This window comes from Oncorhynchus tshawytscha, linkage group LG20 (genome assembly GCF_018296145.1).
Source record: "Oncorhynchus tshawytscha isolate Ot180627B linkage group LG20, Otsh_v2.0, whole genome shotgun sequence".
Taxonomy (NCBI): domain Eukaryota; kingdom Metazoa; phylum Chordata; class Actinopteri; order Salmoniformes; family Salmonidae; genus Oncorhynchus; species Oncorhynchus tshawytscha.
This window is the reverse complement of record NC_056448.1, coordinates 13,027,919-13,053,861: the sequence shown is the minus strand read 5'-3', so window position 1 is coordinate 13,053,861 and position 25,943 is coordinate 13,027,919. Positions and strand designations below refer to the sequence as shown.

The window sequence follows — 25,943 nt, the reverse complement described above, 5'->3', positions numbered from 1 at the left end:
AATGCTACCTAATATAATGTTTACGTACCCTACATTATTCATCGCATATGTATACGTATATACTGTACTCTATATCATCTACTGCATCTTTATGTAATACATGTATCACTAGTCACTTTAACTATGCCACTTTGTTTACATACTCATCTCATATGTATATACTGTACTCAATACCATCTACTGTATCTTGCCTATGCCGCTCTGTACCATCACTCATTCATATATCTTTATGTACACATTACACTTGTGTCTATAAGGTAGTAGTTTTGGAATTGTTAGCTAGATTACTTGTTGGTTATTACTGCATTGTCGGAACTAGAAGCACAAGCATTTCGCTACCCTCGCATTAACATCTGCTAACCATGTGTATGTGACAAATAACATTTGATTTGATTTGATTTGATTTGAACATTCACCCAAGTTATTGTGCGAAGCTTGTGGAAGGCTACCCGAAACGTTTGAGCCAAGTTAAACAGTTTAAAGGCAATGCTACCAAATATTAAGTGAGTGTATGTAAACTTCTGATCCACTGGGAATGTGATGAAAGAAATAAAAGCTGAAATAAATCATTCTCTCTACTATTATTCTGACATTTCACATTCTTAAAATAAAGTGGTGATCCTAACTGAGCTGAAACAGGGAATTTTTACTAGTATTAAAAAAACGGAGAAAACTGAAAACTGAGTTTACATTTATTTGGCTTAGGTGTATGTAAACTTCTGACTTCAACTGTACATATCTACCTCAATTACCTCGTATACCTGCACATAGACTCGGTACTGGTACCCTGTGTATATAGCTAAGTTATCGTTACTCATTGAGTATTTATTCCTTGTGTTATTATTTTTCTATTCATTTTTCTTTTTACTGTTTTTACTATTTTTATATTATTATTTTATTTAATTTTATTCTGCATTGTTGGGAATGGCCCGTAAGTAAGTATTTCACTTTTAGTCTATACTTGTTGTTTACGAAGCATGTGACAAATACCATTTGATTTGATTTGGCTCCACCTTGGTAATTAATTTCACACATGTCATCACTGATCACTCATCATTGTTTTGGTCATGGTTGGTTCAATCAAAAATGGAGTAGCAGGTTTATTAGTTATAAACAACATCATAGTTGGACCGTCATCATATGCTGAAAGTGGGCTTCTCTGAAACACAGATGTACCAAACAGGAGTTTCCTGAGAAAATCAACTTTTGTGGGTTTCAAGAGCTTTGAGGTGTGTCTTTGTTTGGTGTTGGGGACAGAGAGACACTACAGGGTGTTGTGCTGTTGTTTCCTGGCCCACTTTGGTGACTCTGACCCTTTCTTTACACTGTCTTTTACACACTGGGGAAAGTCTCCTCTTGAGAAACTCTCGTCATGTGCGTTGAAAAGTTCCTGTGAGCCCACATGCAAGGGTTTGTCATGAACCTGAAAATGGGTACAGGGTCTTAACTGACATACGCTGGGAGTTCACTCTGTTTCGTTTCCTCTATGTACAAGAACACAGTTATACAGTATTTTCTTTACTGAACAAAATATAAAAACAACACATAAAGTGTTGGTCCAATGTTTCATGGGCTGAAATAAAAGATCCCAGAAATGTTCCATACTTTTTGTGCCCAAATGTTTATATTCATGTAAGTGAGCATTTCTCCTTTGCCAAGATAATCCATCCAACTGACAGGTATAGTATATAAAGAAGCTGATTAAACAGCATGATCATTAAACAGGTGCACCTTGTGCTGGGGATAATAAAAGGCCACTCTAAAATGTGCAGTTCTGTCACACAATACAATGCCACAGAGGTGTCAAGTTTTGAGAAAACATGTAATTGGCGTGCTGACTGCAGGAATGTCCACCGGAGTTTTTGCCAGAGAATTTAATGTTAATTGCTCGGCCATAAGCCACCTCCAACGTTGTTTTAGAAAATTTGTCAATACATCCAACCAGCCTCACAACCCCAGACCACGTGTAACCTCGCCAGCCCAGGACCTCCACAACCGGCTTCTTCCTTTGCGGGATCGTCTGAGACCAGCCACCCGGACAGATGATGAAACTGAGGACTATTTCTGTATGTGATAAAGCACTTTTGTGGGGGAAAACTTAATCTGATTGGCTGGGCCTGGCTCCCCAGTGGTTGGGCCCAGTCACGTGAAATCCATAGATTAGGGCCTAATGAATTTATTTCAATTGACTGATTTCCTTATATAAACTATAACTCAGTGAACTCATTGGTATTATTGCATGTTGCGTTTATATTGTTGTTCAGTATATATTCCATGCAACTACTATGTGTAACTGTGGGTTGCTCATCATTTCCGGTTGCTGCAGCTAGCGACTGGAACGAGCTGCAACAAACACTCAAACTGGAAAGTTTTATCTCAATCTCTTCATTCAAAGACTCAATCATGAACACTCTTACTGACAGTTGTGGCTGCTTCGCGTGATTGTGTTGTTGCCTCCACCTTCTTGCCCTTTGTGCTGTTGTCTGTGTCCAACAATGTTGTGCTGCTGCCATGTTGTGATGCTACCATGTTGTTGTCATGTTGTGTTGCTACCATCCTGTGTTGTCATGTGTTGCTGCCATGCTATGTTGTTGTCTTAGGTCTCTCTTTATACAGTGTTGTGTTGTCTCTCTTGTCGTGATGTGTGTTTTGTCCTATATTTTTAATCCCAGCCCCCATCCCCGCAGGAGGCCTTTAGCCTTCTGTTAGGCTGTCATTGTAAATAAGAGTTTGTTCTTAACTGACTTGCCTAGTTAAATAAAGGTTAAATAACATAAAAAACAAACTTGATGTTGTTCTCTAAAGCGCATAAAAATAACTTTGATGATTTAACCATATGTACTTTGGATGGTGTCCACACTAATCGTGTCCCTGCTTACAAATATCTGGGCATCTGGATAGATGAAAACTGTCTTTTAAAAACAATATTGATAAGTTAGTAAAGAAGCTGGGAATATAAATGGCCTTCTTCTATAGAAATAGGTCCTGCCTCTCGCTAAATGGTAGAAAGCAGATTATTCAGTTGACGTTCCTATCAGTGCTAGACTATGGCGAAATCATCTATACGAATACATCTCCCACCCCATTAAAGCCGGTAGATGCAGTTTATCACAGCACACTGCACTTTATTACGGGCGACAATTTTAGTACTCAGTGCATTCTCTACCAGAAAGTTGGTTGGCCCTCTTTGATGTCAACTAGGTTGATACATTGCTATGTTTTCATGTATAAAGCCCTTTTACAAAAAGTCCTACTGTATCTAAACATCATTACTAAACTTTAGACATTTGAGTCACCACCCCAGGTCTCACGGATGGCTAACTCTGGACATTCCTTTGGTCTCTACTGAGTTAGGTAAATCAGCTTTTCGTTTTCTTACACCTTATTTGTGGAACAATCTTCAAAATGTTGTTAAATTTGATGTTCTTTGGTGCCAATAAGGCAATTCAGAAAGCTCATTGAGGACCTTATTACTGATGAATGTGGTTTGATTATCGTTTTTTTCTTTCTGCTTGCATTCTATATTTTGATGTCTCTATTTGATGTAATTCAGGGCTAATCTGTAAAAGAGACCTTGGACTGTCACGTTCTGACCTTAGTTCTTTTGTTATGTCTTTGTTTTTGTATGGTCAGGGTGTGAGTTGTGTGGGTTGTCTATGTTCCTTTTTCTATGTGGTGTTTTTGTGTTTGGCCTGGTATGGTTCTCAATCAGAGGCAGGTGTCGTTAGTTGTCTCTGATTGAGAATCATACTTAGGTAGCCTTTTCCCACCTGTGTGGTGTGGGTGATATATTTTCTGTTCAGTGTTTTTTCAGCACCATTTAGGACTGTTTGTTTGTCGTTTTATTGTTTTGTTTCAGTGTTCAATTACTTTATTAAAGAATATGGACACTTACCACGCTGCGCATTGGTCCTCCTCTTCTTCCACCTACGACGAACGTTACATGGTCTCAGTAAAATAAAGGTTAAATAAACAATTTATAAAAACCATAAGGAATTTAAAACGACATCATATGATACCCAAACTGAACAGATTGCCACACTGCATGAACTTCTTTTAAAACTTCACAACCACTTACTCTAGGAGGCGACAGCACTACTATAATGAATTGTGTCAGAGTGGGTTGACCTCTTGTGACTGGTATAAAACAAATGACCTCACATATGCATAGGATATTATATGAATTTGTTAGCACAGCTTTTACAGTACACTACCTCAACTCAAAGATTGTAATCCGTTGACAGTTATACTGTTTGTAAATGTATGGCAGTTAACCCACTGTTCATTGGCCGTCATTGAAAATAAGGATTTGTTCTTAACTGACCTGCCTAGTTTTAAAAAAAAGGTTAATAAATAAATAAATAATAATAAAATCCAAATATACAAATGAATATACCTGCAATGCTGTAATATATACTGTAGATACATCTGGTATCTGTGAACCCTGTGGGAGTGAGCTCAGACTATAGACAAGGGTGAACATACACACACATTTAGATTTGGTTAATAAAAAAAGCAATTCAGGTCTGAAAAACAAATCTGGGAAATGCAGTTGCTTCACAAAGAAAGAGCTGAGCACGTCATTTCCTCCAATGACAAATGCGTGGTTTCAGTCTTTTAAAACGTTTTTCAGGGGAGTGATCATGACTAGTCTGTGTCTAACACTTGGCCTGTGTGATTGTATGGGAAATGAGTGGTCATGTAAAGAATATGTGTCCTCAGCTGACCATATCACAAGCAGCAAGAAGTAAGTAAAATTACATTATAAAACCATTATTGCTATATTTCATATAAGGTGAATAACTATTTATTCAACCATGTGGATACTGTACTGTACTTGCTGAAATGTCACATGTATTTATGGAACATCAATGTGCCGACATTAAATGAATGATGATGTGCAAATGTTGAATAATGAATTTTTTTGTGTGTGTATGAACGATTGTACTCATATGCGTAGGTACAAACTAAGTATGTGTCGTCTCAACTTTTATTGTGTCCTTTACTCATTATATAGACATTTTAAATACTGTAACTGTTACCAATACATTTCATACTTCTATTTTAGATTGTCATGCAACTATGCTAAAGTCTGTGATATAGGTGTTAGTGTGGTGATTTTAATTGTCTCACCTTGCTCCTCAGCATTGCTCTCTCTGTTACTGGTTGCTGCCATTGATTCAGTGAGTGCTGGAGTAGTATGTAGGAAGCAACCGTGTGGGAGTTCCCTACAAAGAAGTTTGAAGCTAACCAAACTCATACACAAGGAATCTGTGGACCTCTTAAAAACATACGTAAGTCAAGGCATAATATTTGTCCAGTATTTTAACTGGGTAGTTTGAGACTTGAATGCTGATTGGCTGACAGCCGTGGTATATCAGACTGTATACCACGGAAATGACAAAACATGTATTTTTCTGTTCTAATTACGTTGGTAACCAGTTTGAATGCTGATTGGCTGATTTTTAATTATAGCCTCGGGTGACATGTACAGTTGAAGTCGGAAGTTTACATACACTTAGGTTGGAGTTATTAAAACTCATTTTTCAACCACTCCACAAATTTCTTGTTAGCAAACTATAGTTTTGGCAAGTCGTTTGGGACATCTACTTTGTGCAAGACACAAGTGTATGTAAACTTCTAACCCATTGGGAATGTGATGAAAGAAATAAAAGCTGATATAAATCATTCTCTCTGCTATCATTCTGACATTCTGACACATTCTTAAAATAAAGTGGTGATCCTAAGACAGGGAATTTTTACTTGGATCAAATGTCAGGAATTGTGAAAAACTGAGTTTGAATGTATTTGGCTAAGGTGTATGTAAACTTCCGACTTCAACTGTATATTATGGAATCATCCACAGTCTAATGGGAAATGTAAAACTACTTTTAAGCTATTTTATGGCCAAATCATAATGGATTATAGGCTACCTGTTGGAGTTTGTAAAAGGGCTTCCAAGAACTTCCAGTAATTTGATGTTTTTTTCATTGATCTCCAGAAGCTCAGTCAAGGAGACATGTCAGAGCTGTTCTGCCAGATGTCAATCAACAACGTTCCTGACCCAAACATCTCTGGCCTTGACCCCTCAGAGCGGATGTTGAGCATCTACTCCCACTGTAAGGCTTTCCTACCACACCTGAAGAGGGTCACTGAGCAACAGACAGACTTACAGCCACCATCCAGCTCACTGCTGAGCAAACTCTCTACTGCCCATAACCGCACCAATGGTCTGGCCAACCAAATAAACTGCATTTACCAAACCCTCTTTCCAAACCTGCCCATCCCACCTGAACCTGTAGACGGACCGACTTCAGTACCCCCCTCCCAGAACGTGTTCCAGCAGAAGGTCTATGGCTGTGTGGTTCTTAAGAGATTCAAGGAGTTCCTGTCACGGGTCACACGTGAACTAAGGACCCTAAAGAGCCAAGTGTGCACTAGGAGGACAACATTTGCAGACACAAATGCACTGTTCTGAGGCTGACCTTCTATTTATTTTATTTATTATTTATTGTACACTTGTATGGTATGGAGGCTTATTGCTGCCACTGAAAGAAAAAATGGCCGGCCAATATTTGTCAGCGGCAGCAATAATGCCCTGTGCATACCACGTCATTTGAACATCGTCGTTTGTGTAAAGTTGGTTGAGATGTTAACCAATGAGATTTCAATCTTCATTCTTCCACTCAAAAAGACAGCCAGAATTCTGTTGTATTCCCAATGTGTTATCGATATGCTTTCCACCATCTAAAAGCGCAACCAAATTCCATTGAAAAACAATGTCAGATAATTATTTTTTTTGTCATGTAAATGTATTATCGCTGCACTTTCAACCATTATATAGCACAACAAAGTTCAAATGGGAATAAAATGTCAGATATTTTGTATTTATGCAACAACTTAATGTGTTATCACTGTGCTTCATCTAATAGCGCAACCAAATGAAGTGTTTTGCAGCTGAGATTACATTAAAAGTACATAGTGCAAGCAATCAATGCTGTTCGAGATTTTGTGCAGATTCAAATAGCAATTGTGAAGATCTCCACTGACCTGGGACCTTTGCATACTATCTTGAACATGAATGCTTTCAATGATTATAGAAGACATTTATGGTTACAGTAACCTCAATGTGGCAGTGGATGTGTTGCTCATTTTAAGTTTGTATAAATACTGTTACATTCATTTGTAAGACAGCCTTAAATTCGGGCTTTAAACTGTATTGCCAGTTGTAAGTGACGCAACCAAATATCAACATTTGAAGGAAATGTATCTTCTGCTTGGATAGTTCCACCTGTTCAACTGACTTATTCTAGCTTTAATTCCAGTTTGTGTACAAATTCATAATTTATACACTACCTGTCAAAAGTTTAGAACACCTATTCATTCAAGGGTTTTTCTGTATTTTTTAAAACTATTTTCTACATTGTAGAATAATAGTGAAGACATCAAAACTATGAAATAACACACAGAATCATGTAGTAACCAAATAAGTGTTAAATAAATCAAAATACATTTTATATTTGAGATTTTTCAAATAGCCACCCTTCCCATTGATGACAGCTTTGCACACTCTTGGCATTCTCTCAACCAGCTTCATGAGGTAGTCACCTGGAATGCATTTCAATTAACAGGTGTGCCTTGTTAAAAGTTCATTTGTGGAATTTCTTTCCTTCTTAATGCGTTTGAGCCAATTAGTTGTGTTGTGACAATGTAGGGTGGTATACAGAAGATAGCCCTATTTGGTAAAAGACCAGGTCAATATTATGGAAAGAACAGCTCAAATATGCAAAGAGAAATGACAGTCCATCATTAATTTAAGACATGAAGGTCAGTCAATCTGGCAAATTTCAAGTGCAGTCGCAAAAACCATCAAGCTCAGTGACGAAACTGGCTCTCATGAGGACCGCCACAAGAATAAAAGACCAAGAGTTACCTCTGCTGCAGAGGATACGTTCATTAGAGTTACCAGCCTCAGAAATTGCAGCCCAAATAAATGCTTCACAGAGTTCAAGTAACAGACACATCTTAACATCAACTGTTCAGAGGAGATTGTGTGAATCAGGCCTTCATGGTCGAATTGCTGCAAAGAAACCACTAGTAAAGGACACCAATAATAAGAAGAGACTTGCTTGGGCCAAGAAACACCAGCAAAGGACATTAGACCGGTGGAAATTTGTCCTTTGGTCTGGAGTCCAAATTGGAGATTTTTGTTTCCAATCGCCATGTCTTGTGAGATGCAGTGTGGGTGAAAGGATGATCTCCACATGTGTATTTCTCGCCGTAAAGCATGGAGGAGGAGGTGTTATGGTGTGGATTGCTTTGCTGGTGACACTGTCTGTGATTTATTTAGAATTCAAGGCACACTTAACCAGCATGGCTATCACAGCATTCTGCAGCGATACGCCATCCCATCTGGTTTGGGCTTGGTGGGACTATCATTTGTTTTTCAACAGGACAATAATCCAACACACCCCCAGGCTGTGTAATGGCTATTTTACCAAGAAGGAGTGTGACGGAGTGCTGCATCAGATGACCTGGCCTTCACAATCCCCTGACCTCAACCAAATTTATATGGTTTGGGATGAGTCAGACCACAGAAAAGCAGCAAGCACGTGCTCAGCATATGTGGGAACTCCTTCAAGACTGTTGGAAAATAATTCCAGGTAAAGCTGGTTGAGATAATGCCAAGAGTGTGCCAAGCTGTCATCAAGGCAAAGGGTGGCTATTTGAAGAATCTCAAATATAAAATATTTGTTTATATTTTTTAAATATTTTTTATATATTTGTTTAACACTTTTTTGGTTACAACATGATTCCATGTGTTATTTCATAGTTTTGATGTCTTCACTATTATTTTACATGTAGAAAATAGTACAAAAATTAAGAAAAACCCTTGAATGAGTAGGTGTTCTAAAACTTTTGACCGGTAGTGTACAGTGGGGAGAACAAGTATTTGATACACTGCCGATTTTGCAGGTTTTCCTACTTACAAAGCATGTAGAGGTCTGTCATTTTTATCATAGGTACACATCAACTGTGAGAGGCAGAATCACAGTTGTATGAAAAAAAAAATCACATTGTATGATTGTATGATTTTTAAATAATGAATTTGCATTTTATTGCATTACATAAGTATTTGATACATTAGAAAAGCAGAACTTAATATTTGGTACAGAAACCTTTGTTTGCAATTACAGAGATCATACGTTTCCTGTAGTTCTTGACCTGGTTTGTACACACTGCAGCAGGGATTTTGGCCCACTCCTCCATACAGACCTTCTCCAGATCCTTCATGTTTCGGGGCTGTCGCTGGGCAATACAGACTTTCAGCTCCCTCCAAAGATTTTCTATTGGGTTCAGGTCTGGAGACTGGCTAGGCCACTCCAGGACTTTGAGATGCTTCTTACGGTTGGCCAAGATCTCCCGATACATGGCCCCATCCATCCTCCCCTCAATACGGTGCAGTCGTCCTGTCCCCTTTGCAGAAAAGCATCCCCAAAGAATGATGTTTCCACCTCCATGCTTCACGGTTGGGATAGTGTTCTTGGGGTTGTACTCATCCTTCTTCTTCCTCCAAACACGGCGAGTGGAGTTTAGACCAAAAAGCTCTATTTTTGTCTCATCAGACCACATGACTTTCTCCCATTCCTCCTTTGGATCATCCAGATGGTCATTGACAAACTTCAGATGGGCCTGGACATGCGCTGGCTTGAGGAGGGGGACCTTGCGTGCGCTGCAGGATTTTAATCCATGACGGGTAGTGTGCTACTAATGGTTTTCTTTGAGACTGTGGTCCCAGGTCTCTTCAGGTCATTGACCAGGTCCTGCCATGTAGTTCTGGGCTGATCCCTCACCTTCCTCATTATCATTGATGCCCCACGAGGTGAGATCTTGCATGGAGCCCCAGACCGAGGGTGATTGACCGTCATCTTGAACTTCTTCCATTTTCTAATAATTGCGCCAACAGTTCTTGTCTTCTCACCAAGCTGCTTGCCTATTGTCCTGTAGCCCATCCCAGCCTTGTGCAGGTTTACAATTTTATCCCTGATGTCCTTACACAGCTCTCTGGTCTTGGCCATTGTGGAGAGGTTGGAGTCTGTTTGATTCAGTGTGTGGACAGGTGTCTGTTATACAGGTAACAAGTTCAAACAGTGCAGTTAATACAGGTAATGAGTGGAGAACAGGAAGGCTTCTTACAGAAAAACTAACAGGTCTGTGAGAGCCGTAATTCTTACTGGTTGGTAGGTGATCAAATACTTATGTAATAGAATAAAATGCAAATTAATTACTTAAAAATCATACAATGTGATTTTCTGGATTTTTGTTTTAGATTCCGTCTCTCACAGTTGAAGTGTACCTATGATAAAAATGATAGACCTCTACATGCTTTGTAAGTAGGAAAACCTGCAAAATCGGCAGTGTATCAAATACTTGTTTTCCCCACTGTATGTTGGATTCACATCTCCATTTTAACCAAAAATCGAAGTTAAAGAATAGGACTAAATAACATCAAACTACACAGATGGAGCTATCCAAGCAGAAGATACATCTCCTTAAAATGTTGATATTTTGTGGCACTGACAGCTAAACATAATTCAATATCCAGTTTGTCTACAAATGAATAAATTATATGTTGGATACACGTCTCCATCGCAACCAAAAATCTAAATTAAAGAATAGGATTAAATCAAATCAAACTTCAAATGCATTTTAAATCAAGTTTGACCTGATTAAGTCCTATTCTTTAACTTAGATTTTTGGTTGAGCTGGAGACGTGAATCCAACATATGAATGATTGACTTTAAGATTACATTTGAAATCTGCCAAAGCTTGAAACCCTAGGTGTATATCTATTGTCTATTTTTAGCTGAACCCTGGGTTGAATTTAAGCAATAGCTGTTGAAGACTTCGCACATGTTAAACTGTTCAAAACATTAAGAACACTTTCTAGTCGCCGGGGCATGGACTCTACAACGTTCTTAATGTTTTGCAAATAGTGTCATTGGTGATATACACTAAATGTAAAAAAAAAAAACATTCGGAACACCACATGACATAGACTGACCAGGTGAATCCAGATTAAAGCTATGATCCCCTATTGATGTCACTTGTTAAATCCACTTCAATCAGTGGATTGAAGGGGGGAGGGGAGGAGACAGGTTAAAGAATGATTTTTAAGCCTTGAGACAATTGAGACATGGATTGTGTATATGTACCATTCAGAGGGGGAATGGGCAAGACAAAAGATTTCAGTGTCTTTGAACGGAGTGTGGTAGTAGGTGCCAGGCTGGAGTGTGTCAAGAACTGCAGCGCTGCTGGGTTTTTCATGCTCAACAGTTTCCCGTGTGTATCAAGAATGGTCTACCACCCAAATGACATCCAGCCAACTTGACACAACTGTGGGAAGCATTGGAGTCAACATGGGTCAGCATCCCTGTGGAGCGCTTTCAACACCGTGTGGAGTCCATGCCCTGACAAATTGAGCCTGTTCTGAGGGCAAAATGAGGTGAAACTCAATATTACGAAGGTGTTCCTAATATTTCGTACACTCAGTGTATAACAAAGTACGGTTACATTTCATTTGCTCTGTTAAACCTACCCTTTGGAATGACTTCAAGCAACAGTGAATCTATTTAGTTGTTAAGAGATCTCTTAATAATTATTCTCACAATAGCACTTTGGTAATAGTCAGTGACAAATATCAAAGCTAAGCAGGGACAGCCTAAGTTAAAACCCTGGAAGGGAGACCAGATTGATAGCTGTAGATAAATCAACTACTATGTGCTGCCCAGATGTATTATTTCATTCTGATAGTGGATATAACGTTGAAGATCTGACATTGTTTCAAAGGTATAAATTCAACATATTTTATACAAGGTTGCCTATGCTGAAAATTGGTTACCATGATGACATAATCCTGTGGTTGAAATTTCACCCTCAAAACAACAGTTTATGTGGATTTTTTTTTTCAAATGTAATGTATTTTCCATGTAGATCCCACGTCTCCATACGTTGACAAATTAAGTTGGACAAAGTTGATCCAACCAGTTTGTGCCAAGTAGGAAACTTCCATTGGGAGTATAATTAATGTACGCAGTTACAGTATATTATGTTCGTGTGGAGAATGTATTAACTCGTGTTAATATTGCCCTGCAGTATTTTTGTACAATAGGTTCATAAATACTGTGAGATTTCAAAAATGAATTTCTTTTGATAAAATCTGAGTCACTTTTATAGTTTTGTAAGCTAGTTTCACATAATGCTTTTCACAGGATGGGCTCAAGTCTATGATGTTAACCTTACACTGCAAAAATTCAACCCAGTGGTCCAAACATGAGAGATTATTCTAAACCAGGAAGCAATTGAGACACTGAGTCTGTGATCTCATCTCACAATGACGCATGTCTTGAAGACAGCACAGCATCTGATTGGAAAGATTTTGTGAAACTGGCGGGCTTCTGTCTGGCCAGTCACAAGGTGTGGGTGTGTATGGGTCAGATTATCTGTGTGTTCTGGGGTGATGTGTTCATATAGATGTAATGATAATCTGCATTACACCATATGAGGGAGATCTGTACTGGCGCGCAATACAAGAGTTCCATGATTATTCAAACATTCGATGTCAAACTAATTATCAATGGACTGTCAGTTTACATGATCAGGTGCCAATTACAACCAAAGTATGTTGTGTGAGTGTTACTTGGGTGGATAACGGTTGTTAAGTAAACGTGTTGCCAGTTGACATGAATGAATGAATGAATGTAACAGTTTGGTAACAGTGAGCATCTGTCGAAAACAATCCAAATAAGCAGTACAGACAAATACCATCAGAAATATTCTAGGCTTTCCTTAGATCACGAGCTCATGCAAAACTGGAAGTTGAGGAGGGATACACTCTAGGTCATGAATCAAGTTCCCTGTTTTAACCCAGAACTTTATTTAAAGAGACAAGTGGGTAAGTCTGGGCAACATCTGAAATCCTAAAACATCATTGGAATAAAAGGTCATTAACATAGATTCCCTTTGGGATTGAAACAGACTTGATAATCATCCTTTTTAGGTGAACCTAAAGCTTTCTAATTATCATGTTATCTTCTATATCCAAGATGAGGTGAAAGGTCATATATATATACAGGGAAAATGGGAGGATGATGAAAGCTGCTACAGTTAGCTAAAAGTCAGTCAGCTCACAAAGAACAGACAGAGAAAAACTCCCTTCAGATAAATTTGGCAAATTTTATGGGAGAACCAGGAAGTCTGCAGGAGTATTCCCCTTTGGGAGTTGTTTATGTAAATGTAATGTACTGTGCTGAAAACTACAAATAAAAGCAAATTACAGTCAACTATGGTAAATCATTGTTCATTTACAAGAATGCACGCACAATACAATTAGGTCAGTATGTTCAAGTTTCAACTTTAATTGTCCCAGAGGGAAATTGGTTTTGCAGCAAAGGAGAATTAAAAACAACATTGAACAAACAGTATAAAATCCACATGGATTACAATGACACACAGTTCTAGTGAATACAACGGTCTAGCTGGTCCATCAATACTAATAGCCATCAATACTAATATATACAGTAGGCCTACTAGTGACCGACATTATCAGAAGCACAAAAGTACAGTGAGCCAAAGTTGTCTAATAAGTAAAGTGTTCTATATTTCATATATTAGGTCATCTTGTCAACAACATATCATCAATGTGCTGACAAAACCCCAAAAACAACGGCAACATCACCTTCATCATCATCAACAACATTTCACCATCATCATCCTCAAAATCACCCCTAGCCTACCTCATTATCTTCCCTATATTCATAAGGGAAATGGCTATTGTGGTGACAAGTGTGCTTGTACCTATTAGTATTAACAGTGGGGAATCTACACCGGGAGGCAGAGGGTAGGACCTGGAACTCGAGGTGTAGGGGATGGGCAGACAGGATGGATTCTGCCTTCATCACCACTTATCTGTTCTCTTGTACAGGTCAGACAGTCTACTCTGCTGGACTTCCCTGCCCACTTTCACTATTTTAGCTATCATTGTGCCAAGATACTTATAGTTGTCTACACTGTCCTGTCCTTTGATGATAATGTTCTGAAGGTAGGGGGACTTCCGTGTCAGTTCTCGTACTGGCTACGACAACCATCAGTGTACAGGGTATAGAGGAGTGATGAGAAGACAGATCCCTGGGGTGAGCCTGTTGATGATGACAGCTCCCCTGACAGGCATCCATTCACCCTCACGCTCTGGGTTCTGCTGGTTAGAAAGTTGAGGTCCAACCCACTACATGAGTCTACACCAAAAGCATTAGTGAGTTGGTTCACAAACAGATGGGGTTGAATGGTGTTAAAAGCAGATGAGAAATCAACAAATAAAAACTTTCCATTCGTTTTTTCTACCCTAGATGTTTGCACGGAAGGTCAGTTAGGGTGACAGTAGCATCCTGTACACCACACTTAGCCTTATATGCAAACTGAAACAGATCAAGAAGGTGCTGTGTCTTGTCCAGAAGCTCTTTCTTAATCAGTTTCTCAAAGGATGTAATGACCAAGGAAGTCAAGGTGACTGGTCTGTAGTCGTTAAAAACCTTTGGGTGGTTGTTCTTGGCGACTGGTATCACAGTAGACTGTTTCCATAGATTTGGCACCCTCTGCTGGCTGAGCGACTTAAAGACATAATTAAAGATAGGGCCTAGTTTCTCTGCACAGGAGGTGAGCAGGCGGCTGCCTATATTGTCTGGTCCCGGGTAAAACTCCTGTGCCAGTTGATTGTCAGAATTAAAGCCATCTAGTGACACCTTTAAAAAAAAATGTTATTATCCCCACAATAGTTTTCATACTATCCCAGGCAGAGACTAAATTGTTACCAAGTTCTCTTTCAATTGTTACCTTGTACATCTGTTTAGCTCTCCTGAAGGTTTCCATCTTAACATTTATCTTACTATTTAAGAGCACCCTGAGAGACTTTCTAATCCAGGGCTTAATATTGGGGTACGTAAACCTTCACAACATTATCTGAGATGACTACATCTTCACAATATGAAACCCAGGAGCTAACAGCACCAGTGAGATCGTCAATATCAGCACGACTCTTTAAGCATGTCCCAGTCTGTACACTCATTCAATACACCCCTGAAGGGTCAGGGAGGAATCTCAGTCCAGTTCTTAATCCGCTATGTAAGCACTTTAACCCTCCACAGGGCTGTGTGATACACCGGGATAAGGGCCATGCAGTTGTTGTCAGCTGTGCCCATTTCGGGGGTAGGGGGGGATTTATATGCTCCCTTAAAAGAACCGTAACATAAGACCAGGATGTTGTTATTTCTGATGGGCATGTGACGTACTGATGAAACTTCCTCAAAGTTTTTGTCTTAATACGGTGGTTAAAGTCCCCAAGGATGATGTTCGGGTCATCTGGAAATTTAGTTTGTAATTTCTGCGTCGCCTGGAGTATTAACTATGCGGCATTACTCTCATTTGCCTTCGGGTGAATGCAAACCACGGTGAGGATTTTTTAAGGAAATTCCTGGGGCAGATGGTGGGGGAGCAAACACACGTATAGCAGTTCAACATCCTTCGTGCATAGTTTTTCCCTAAACAGTAGGCTACAGTTTTGTACCAGCGCTCATTCACATATGGTAACCTCGGGCCTCTCGGTCCAAGCGTATAGGTGCCCCAAACCAGTCAATCACCAACTCACAGTCCAAGTCCATATTCTTAAACCATGTCTCTATAAGAGACAGAATACAGGCATTTCTGAATTCATGTTGGAAATGAACATGGGCTTGCAGTTCATCAGTTTTGCGAAGAGACTGGGCATTTTCTAGAATGATAGAAGGCAGGAGAATGCGTGACAGATTGGCGCTTTGCCCTTTCCCGGATTCCACTCTTCCCCTGCTTTCTCATGTTGCGTTGTAGCCCGCCAGCAGCCTGCTGGTAGAATCCCATTGACCATTATTATAATCAAATGCATCAAGGTTTGGGTAGATTAGATCCAAGAGAGGATTGGCATTCTGGGGATTATTCCATTGGAGAAGAACACTTCCTGCTGTACTGGATCCATTGATTAAGAATGGGGAAGTTCTTACAAAATTTGTGCCAGGTGAAACACCGTCCACTATAAAAACAACGCTGCTAACGCCATGTTCCCGAAAGGAAATAGAGGAAGAGTTCAACACTGCTCTTTCTATTTCATTGATCTACTAGGTCATTGTATTCAGTGATTTAAAACAGATGATCTAAAACTGGTCAAATACAAAATAACAAACACAGACAGAGAAACACTTTTCGGCTGGTCGCTGCAAGAGCATGATGACCATGAGAGTACAACCTGAGTGGAATGGAAACTAGTTTAGATGGGCAGTGAGGTCTGTGGTGTGTTTGTCATGTTTGGCTAAGGTAAGGGTGACCACCCTCACCACAGCATAAACACTATGACTGAGGGAGTAAGGATTTAACTGATGTCTGGGAAAAACAGTATATGAGGTATGTGGAAGTTGACGGTTTTTGAGAAGGTTAATTACATGAATGCACTTTGATGTTGATTAAGCTCAAAGCAAATTCAAGTTTCATTCTTGATCTCTCTCCAAGGCTGTACGAGAGTTTTAAAAAATGCTGCAATTCCTACATCATTATTCAAATTAATACCAAAATCAAACACATGTTCTATTTTAATGTTATCCCAATAAGAAGAGAAGGTCACATCATTTACATTATTCCTCGCTACAATAACATCCCAAAAAAGGAATTAAAATATTTTATTTTACAGTACAAACATACAGTATATGGATGTATGTATATTCAAATACAAAGACAGCTAACATGCGTAGCTAACATTCATATATGGGCGATAACATTGTTCCCATTTCTAACAGTCAACAAATGCTTGTCTGCGAAAGTTTCATTCTTTGTAAAAGTCGGATGCACATTTGACTTGAAAGAACAATCTTCAATATCAGGAGGGTGTTGCCATAGCTCAAGTACATTTGCAGTATGCTATACTGTGTACCAGTATGCTAGGCTGGTCAGTCAAACATCACAACGGCAATAAGTACTTTGTTTCTATTGGTCAGTAACTTGTTAATGCACAGGGAAATCTAACCTTTGATTCCAAATTGATGGCAGTGGCAGCAAAACAATTTTGGTGTGCATGATGGTATAGACAGAAGACGCATGCTCTTGGTTTTCCTTGTGCAATTTTTTTTTGCTCATTCCACACAGTGCCATAGATACAGTATAATAGGAGATGAATTGCATGCACTTTAATCATAGCGCTGCATGATTGGCTATTTCTTTATTGCGGTATTATTACTGGTTTATTGCTTTGCTATTGAATTGATTATTGATTGATAACATTTAGTGCATTGTTTATATTCTTGCATAAAAAGGTATGTTGTGACAGATACAGGTTGTCATTAAAACTGCATTCTAAATTCATAACATACCAACTGTTAATCTGTGTATATTTGCATAGTTACTCATTCATATCTTCAATGCAGTCCATTTGTAAAAACATAACAGTGTCAGAAGCTACTAGACAGTAGAAGCTTAAATCTTCCCCCGATCAAAAGCTCATAACAACCCAAAACCAAACCATAAACAGAGCTTTCTAATAGTTTGTCAGTGTACTTAGTCAGTGACGTGCAGTCAGTGTAGGCCCTGTTGACCCTGTGATAATGTAATAAAAAAAAGCTGTTATGAAAAGCCAAATCCAAAAAACAAATTGTTTAAAACATTTTCATTATTTTTTTGTTCATGTTTTTTCTCAGTGAATCTGGTGTTTTTTATGCAAAACCTCAGGAAAGTCGCTAGGATATTCATGCCTTCCTTTCCAGCCATTGACACTGCGGCCGTTCCTGACTCCAGTCACTGTTAATAGACAGGGTCAGCTTAGGCATCGCTGCTTTGCCTAGCTTGAAGTATCTTCATGTGTTGTATTGAGCCGATTTCATGTTTTACGCATACGTATTGCCTAAACATGTTGTGTGGGTATTGCCTGGGGTAAACTGTGCATTTGGACATGTCTACATAATTTGATGCTCGCACCGCTTGAACTGAACAAAGCTAGCTAACTAGCAAAAATAACCTGACAAATTGACACTATACTGCACCTCAAACAATTTTCCAAGTTGAAATAATGGAACGCACTGTTTAGAGGGTTCAAAGAGTGGAATGTCAACTAAAATTAAAGTTAAGACCATTAGGAGGCAGCATACAGGATCTCTACAAGACGTGGCATGACAGGTGTCATGTGTCAGGCAGGCGAAAAGTGAGTACTGGGCTGTACCAATTAGGACGTTTTACCCCGACTTTTAGACATCTTGGACATTTGCTTTAGCTTTGTGGACGTAATGGGAATTACTTTTTGAGTCAATGTGAAAATGGAACCAAAGGAGGCCTTGGAGATGTGTATCCCACACGACCGTTTGAATGCATTTTTCAGTAATTTCGATTGTTGATATGAACATTTTGTTAGAACCTTATTTATTATATACATGTGTGTGTGTAATAATATTTCACATGGAAATATTATTATGTGTGTGTGTGTGTGTTTGTGCGAGAAGCACATTGGAAGAATTGTAAATCCATTTGTCACGACTCCGACCGAAGGTGGCTCCCCTTCACGTTCGGGTGGCGCTCGGCGGTCGTCGTCGCTGGCCTACTAGCTGCCACTGATTCTTTCCTCCCCCTCCTTATGTGTTTATTGAGTACACCTGTTTTGTGTTGGGTATAATTAGGGAGGCTTTATTAGTCAGCCGGCCCGCCTGGTTCTTTGTGCGGGATTAATTATTGTGACCTTCTGTTTGGTAGTAGAGGAACGTGTTTGTTCCTGGTCGTGTATTTTTGGTTGTGAGCACACTGTGTTGCGTTTTGGTGCATTAAAGAGCACAGCATCGCACTCTCTGTTTCCTGCGTCTGACTCCACATCCACGACACCCGGAGCGTTACACCATTGTGAAAGGCGATAGAGTTAGTGTTGCAAATTAATCGGATGAAATGTGTCCATATATTGGTCTTTTAGTGCCACCTACCAGTTGTAACTGTGGATGCTAGATTGGTCTATTGCTGAGTTGTCAGATGATATGAAATATGTCGCAATCGTATCTTGGCTGCATAGGTATTTACATTTGTGACTGCTTTCAGTTAACTAGGCGTATGTTGTTTTTTATTTTATTATTTTATTTTACCTTTATTTAACCAGGTAGGCAAGTTGAGAACAAGTTCTCATTTACAATTGCGACCTGGCCAAGATAAAGCAAAGCAGTTCGACAGATACAACGACACAGAGTTACACATGGAGTAAAACAAACATACAGTCAATAATACAGTATAAACAAGTCTATATACAATGTGAGCAAATGAGGTGAGAAGGGAGGTAAAGGCAAAAAAGGCCATGGTGGCAAAGTAAATACAATATAGCAAGTAAAACACTGGAATGGTAGTTTTGCAATGGAATAATGTGCAAAGTAGAAATAAAAATAATGGGGTTCAAAGGAGCAAAATAAATAAATGAATTAAAATTAAATACAGTAGGGAAAGAGGTAGTTGTTTGGGCTAAATTATAGGTGGGCTATGTACAGGTGCAGTAATCTGTGAGCTGCTCTGACAGTTGGTGCTTAAAGCTAGTGAGGGAGATAAGTGTTTCCAGTTTCAGAGATTTTTGTAGTTCGTTCCAGTCATTGGCAGCAGAGAACTGGAAGGAGAGGCGGCCAAAGAAAGAATTGGTTTTGGGGATGACTAGAGAGATATACCTGCTGGAGCGTGTGCTACAGGTGGGAGATGCTATGGTGACCAGCGAGCTGAGATAAGGGGGGACTTTACCTAGCAGGGTCTTGTAGATGACATGGAGCCAGTGGGTTTGGCGACGAGTATGAAGCGAGGGCTTGTGGGTAGTATATGGGGCTTTGGTGACAAAACGGATTGCACTGTGATAGACTGCATCCAATTTGTTGAGTAGGGTATCGGAGGCTATTTTGTAAATGACATTGCCAAAGTCAAGGATTGGTAGGATGGTCAGTTTTACAAGGGTATGTTTGGCAGCATGAGTGAAGGATGCTTTGTTGCGAAATAGGAAGCCAATTCTAGATTTAACTTTGGATTGGAGATGTTTGATATGGGTCTGGAAGGAGAGTTTACAGTCTAACCAGACACCTAAGTATTTGTAGTTGTCCACGTATTCTAAGTCAGAGCCGTCCAGAGTAGTGATGTTGGACAGGCGGGTAGGTGCAGGTAGCGATCGGTTGAAGAGCATGCATTTAGTTTTACTTGTATTTAAGAGCAATTGGAGGCCACGGAAGGAGAGTTGTATGGCATTGAAGCTTGCCTGGAGGGTTGTTAACACAGTGTCCAAAGAAGGGCCGGAAGTATACAGAATGGTGTCGTCTGCGTAGAGGTGGATCAGAGACTCACCAGCAGCAAGAGCGACCTCATTGATGTATACAGAGAAGAGAGTCGGTCCAAGAATTGAACCCTGTGGCACCCCCATAGAGACTGCCAGAGGTCCGGACAGCAGACCCTCCGATTTGACACACTGAACTCTATCAGAGAAGTAGTTGGTGAACCAGGCGAGGCAATCATTTGAGAAACCAAGGCTGTCGAGTCTGCCGATGAGGATGTGGTGATTGACAGAGTCGAAAGCCTTGGCCAGATCAATGAATACGGCTGCACAGTAATGTTTCTTATCGATGGCGGTTAAGATATCGTTTAGGACCTTGAGCATGGCTGAGGTGCACCCATGACCAGCTCTGAAACCAGATTGTATAGCAGAGAAGGTATGGTGAGATTCAAAATGGTCGGTAATCTGTTTGTTGACTTGGCTTTCAAGACCTTAGAAAGGCACGGTAGGATAGATATAGGTCTGTAGCAGTTTGGGTCAAGAGTGTCCCCCTTTGAAGAGGGGGATGACCGCAGCTGCTTTCCAATCTTTGGGAATCTCAGACGACACGAAAGAGAGGTTGAACAGGCTAGTAATAGGGGTGGCAACAATTTCGGCAGATAATTTTAGAAAGAAAGGGTCCAGATTGTCTAGCCCGGCTGATTTGTAGGGGTCCAGATTTTGCAGCTCTTTCAGAACATCAGCTGAATGGATTTGGGAGAAGGAGAAATGGGGAAGGCTTGGGCGAGTTGCTGTTGGGGGTGCAGTGCTGTTGACCGGGGTAGGAGTAGCCAGGTGGAAAGCATGGCCAGCCGTAGAAAAATGCTTATTGAAATTCTCAATTATGGTGGATTTATCAGTGGTGACAGTGTTTCCTATCTTCAGTGCAGTGGGCAGCTGGGAGGAGGTGTTCTTATTCTCCATGGACTTTACAGTGTCCCAGAACTTTTTGAGTTAGTGTTGCAGGAAGCTAATTTCTGCTTGAAAAAGCTAGCCTTGGCTTTTCTAACTGCCTGTGTATAATGGTTTCTAGCTTCCCTGAACAGCTGCATATCACGGGGCTGTTCGATGCTAATGCAGAACGCCATAGGATGTTTTTGTGTTGGTTAAGGGCAGTCAGGTCTGGGGAGAACCAAGGGCTATATCTGTTCCTGGTTCTAAATTTCTTGAATGGGGCATGTTTATTTAAGATGGTTAGGAAGGCATTTAAAAAAAAAATATCCAGGCATCCTCTACTGACGGGATGAGATCAATATCCTTCCAGGATACCCCGGCCAGGTCGATTAGAAAGGCCTGCTCGCAGAAGTGTTTCAGGGAGCGTTTTACAGTGATGAGTGGAGGTCGTTTGACCGCTGACCCATTACAGATGCAGGCAATGAGGCAGTGATCGCTGAGATCTTGGTTGAAGACAGCAGAGGTGTATTTAGAGGGAAGTTGGTTAGGATGATATCTATGAGGGTGCCCGTGTTTAAGGCTTTGGGGAGGTACCTGGTAGGTTCATTGATAATTTGTGTGAGATTGAGGGCATCAAGTTTAGATTGTAGGATGGCTGGGGTGTTAAGCATGTTCCAGTTTAGGTCGCCTAGCAGCACGAACTCTGAAGAAGATAGATGGGGGCAATCAGTTCACATATGGTGTCCAGAGCACAGCTGGGGGCAGAGGGTGGTCTATAGCAGGCGGCAACGGTGAGAGACTTGTTTTTAGAGAGGTGGATTTTTAAAAGTAGAAGTTCAAATTGTTTGGGTACAGACCTGGATAGTAGGACAGAACTCTGCAGGCTATCTTTGCAGTAGATTGCAACACCGCCCCCTTTGGCAGTTCTATCTTGTCTGAAAATGTTGTAGTTTGGAATTAAAATTTCTGAATTTTTGGTGGTCTTCCTAAGCCAGGATTCAGACACAGCTAGAACATCCGGGTTGGCAGACTGTGCTAAAGCAGTAAATAGAACAAACTTAGGGAGGAGGCTTCTAATGTTAACATGCATGAAACCAAGACTATTACGGTTACAGAAGTCATCAAAAGAGAGCGCCTGGGGAATAGGAGTGGAGCTAGGCACTGCAGGGCCTGGATTCACCTCTACATCGCCAGAGGAACATAGGAGGAGTAGAATAAGGGTACGGCTAAAAGCTATGAGAATTGGTCGTCTAGAACGTCTGGAACATAGAGTAAAAGGAGGTTTCTGGGGGCGGTAAAATAGCATCAAGGTATAATGTACAGACAAAGGTATGGTAGTATGTGAATACAGTGGAGGTAAACCTAGATATTGAGTGATGAAGAGAGAGATATTGTCTCTAGAAACATAATTGAAAAAAGGAGATGTCATTGCATGTGTGGGTGGTGGAACTAATAGGTTGGATAAGGTATAGTGAGCAGGACTAGAGGCTCTACAGTGAAATAAGCCAATAAACACTAACCAGAACAGCAATGGACAAGACATATTGACATTAAGGAGAGGCATGCTTAGTCGAGTGATCAAAAGGGTCCAGTGAGTGGAGAGGTTGGTTGGGGTCACGGCGATTTAGACAGCTAGCCAGGCCATCGGTAGCAAGCTAGCATAGGATGGAGGTCTGTTGTTAGCCACCTCTTGCGTTCCGTCAGTAGATTAGTGGGGTTCCGTGTGGTAGAGGGGATTAATCCAAATCACACAACAACAACAAAAATAAAAACAATAGATATAGTTATAGAGGCCCAAGAAGAAAACATAATAATAATAAAAATAAATAAATTGTCCGATTGTCTATTCAGATAGCAGCCGGTAAGACAGCTAACGGTTAGCAGGCCGCAGATGGGCGTTCAGGTAACGTCGCGACGGAGGAGCCGGATCTCCTTCGGGTAGATAACGTCGGCAGTCCAGTTGTGAAGGCCCGGTGGGGCTCCGCGTAAGCAGTAAAACGGGTCCGGATAGGTGACTGCAGCCCAGGAGTGATTGATGGAACTCAGGAGTGATTGACGGAGCTGGCTAGCTCCGGAATAATTGATGTTTGCTCCGGAATCGACGAAGGCCTATAGTCACACGGATAGCAGCTAGCTAGCTGTGAGATCCGGGTATGAATGTCCAGAGAGCAGTCGAAATCCAGGGACATGGAGAGAAAAATTGGTCCGGTATGTTCCGTTCCGAGTCGCGCTCGGTGTGTGTCACTACTTCACAGGAGTGGCATTTGAATGTATACATTTTTTAAATCAAAATGTGTTTTTGGCCAGAAATGCCTTCTGGGACATGTGAACTTTCATGTGCCTTAATAACTTGTATGCAATCTGTAAATACGAAATACAATTGTTAAATTACGAGCTTAGTTGGTTTAGCCACGGAAAAAGACAGGAACCTTCCCGCTAGCCAGGATTGGCTGAGATAATGGATGGACTGGACATGCCGAGAGATGAGTTCAGATTGTTCTGCCATGTAGCGCGCTTCTGTCTATAACATAAGCTGCTCAGTATGTGTAGGTAATCCTTTCTAGCGCAGCTTTTTTTTAAAGATATCACAAAGAACTACAAAAGTGTTGCTAATGTGCTTCACTTTCTGGAGCACTACGTTTTGAAATCAGCGGAATGTCCGGTGAAAGCAGAGTATGATAGCTAAGGAGATGGAGAAAATTCTGCCATTTGATAGCAAATATGCGGGAGTCAAAAATAGAACACACAGAAGGCTATTGTATAAAACACCAGTCTCCGGATTACATCTTCAAACTAAGAGCAACTATGGCATCGGTGAGAGGGAGAAGCATTCATCCATGTACACGGGTAAGAGAGTCCAGCTAGCTACATTTTCAGAAATGAACTGTTTCTAATTTTGTCAGAAAGTAATTTTCATTGCAAGTTAAAGTGTATTGTTAGCTAGCTAGCTAACGTTAGCTGGCTGGGTCACTAGCTTATGTTACATGTATGATCTGTGCAGTAATATTATTTGTATCTAAGAGCCATTTGCATTGCTAGTTATAGCCTAATGTTAGCGAGATAGCTAATATTGAACCTAGTTGGCTAGTTTTTTAGCTACCAGCAGATTCATGCAGGGTAGTAACGTTATGAGTTGGGATTATGGTTTATTGTTCAACTAGTTAGCTACATGTCTAAACAAAAAACTCCACTATGCAAGTAATCAATTCACTGTACCGTTTACACCTTCTGTATCCTGTGCATGTGACAAGTAAACTTTGATTTTATTTGATAAAGTGTGCGTTTACAAGAGACGTTAAGGTGAAGAACAAAATTACCTGCACCAAAGTCAAATTAGGATATAACATTAGGCCAATGAGACAGTGTTCAAGTTCTAAAATTCTCCAGTAGAATACCCTGCTTTTATTTTGTCACACTCACAACCTTAAGCTATTTTCTGCTCACCATTAACTTGTAAATAATGATCTTGTTGTGAGTTTATTTTCCTGTAATAAAGAATATAAATTAGTTAAAGTAAAGACATTGTCAGCAATATGATATGGTCATTATTTGAACTGGCTAGCCAGCTAACTCAACGTTAGACTAACAACCACAACATTGTTTAGAAAGTTGGTTTTAGTTGGCTGGTTTGCTAGATTGACATATACTAAATACATTTTTAAGCGGATGGATTTATTGGTGTTAAAGTGCGCCAGAAATGTGTGAGTGCGCCAGAAATGAGCCTGCCCTTTCTGTCGTTTCCCCAAGTTGTCTACAGCATTGTGACGTATTTGTAGGCATATCATTGGAAGATTGGCCATAAGAGACTACATTTACCAGGGGTCCGCCCGGTGTCCTTTGTCTAAATTGGTGCGTAATCTTCAACTGGAGGCATTTTCCCATGAGATTCAGAGGAGAACGCACACTTCCACGAACGATATATCATCGAAGAGATATGTGAAAAACACCTTGAGGATTGATTCTAAACAGCGTTTACCATGTTTCAGTCGATATTATGGAGTTAATTTGGAAAAAAGTTCGGTGTTTTGATGACTGAATTTTCGGGTTTTTTTGGTAGCCAAACGGAGCGATTTCTCCTAAATAAATAATCTTTCAGGAAAAACTGAACATTTGCTATCTAACTGAGAGTCTCCTCATTGAAAACATCCGAAGTTCTTCAAAGGTAAATGATTTTATTTGAATGCTTTTCTGGTTTTTGTGAAAATGTTGCCTGCTGAATGCTAGGCTTAATGCTATGCTAGCTATGAATACTCTTACACAAATGCTTGTTTTGCTATGGTTGAGAAGCATATTTTGAAAATCTGAGATGACAGTGTTGTTAACAAAAGGCTAAGCTTGAGAGCTAGCATATTAATTTCATTTCATTTGCGATTTTCATGAATAGTTAACGTTGTGTTATGCTAATGAGCTGCGGGGATAATTACACTCCTGGATACAGGTTTTTTTCGTAGCTAAACGTGATGACCAAAACAGAGCGATTTGTCCTAAACAAATAATCTTTTTGGAAAAACTGAACATTTGCTATCTAACTGAGAGTCTCCTCATTGAAAACATCTGAAGTTCTTCAAAGGTAAATTATTTTATTTGAATGCTTTTCTTGTTTTTGTGAAAATGTTGCATGCTGAATGCTACGCTAAATGCTACGCTAGCTATCAATAATCTTACACAAATGCTT

General features: G+C 40.1%; 1 protein-coding gene across 1 annotated transcript; it reads left to right on the top strand.

Annotated features, from left to right (window-relative positions):
- Positions 1 to 4,646: 4,646 nt before the first annotated feature.
- Positions 4,647 to 7,385, top strand: m17 (IL-6 subfamily cytokine M17). Its single transcript, XM_024381350.2, has 3 exons — positions 4,647 to 4,747; positions 5,146 to 5,294; positions 6,002 to 7,385. Exons 1-3 carry the CDS (start codon positions 4,690 to 4,692, stop codon positions 6,476 to 6,478), a joined length of 684 nt encoding a protein of 227 aa, XP_024237118.1. The 5' UTR covers positions 4,647 to 4,689; the 3' UTR covers positions 6,479 to 7,385.
- The last annotated feature ends 18,558 nt before the right edge of the window (positions 7,386 to 25,943 follow it).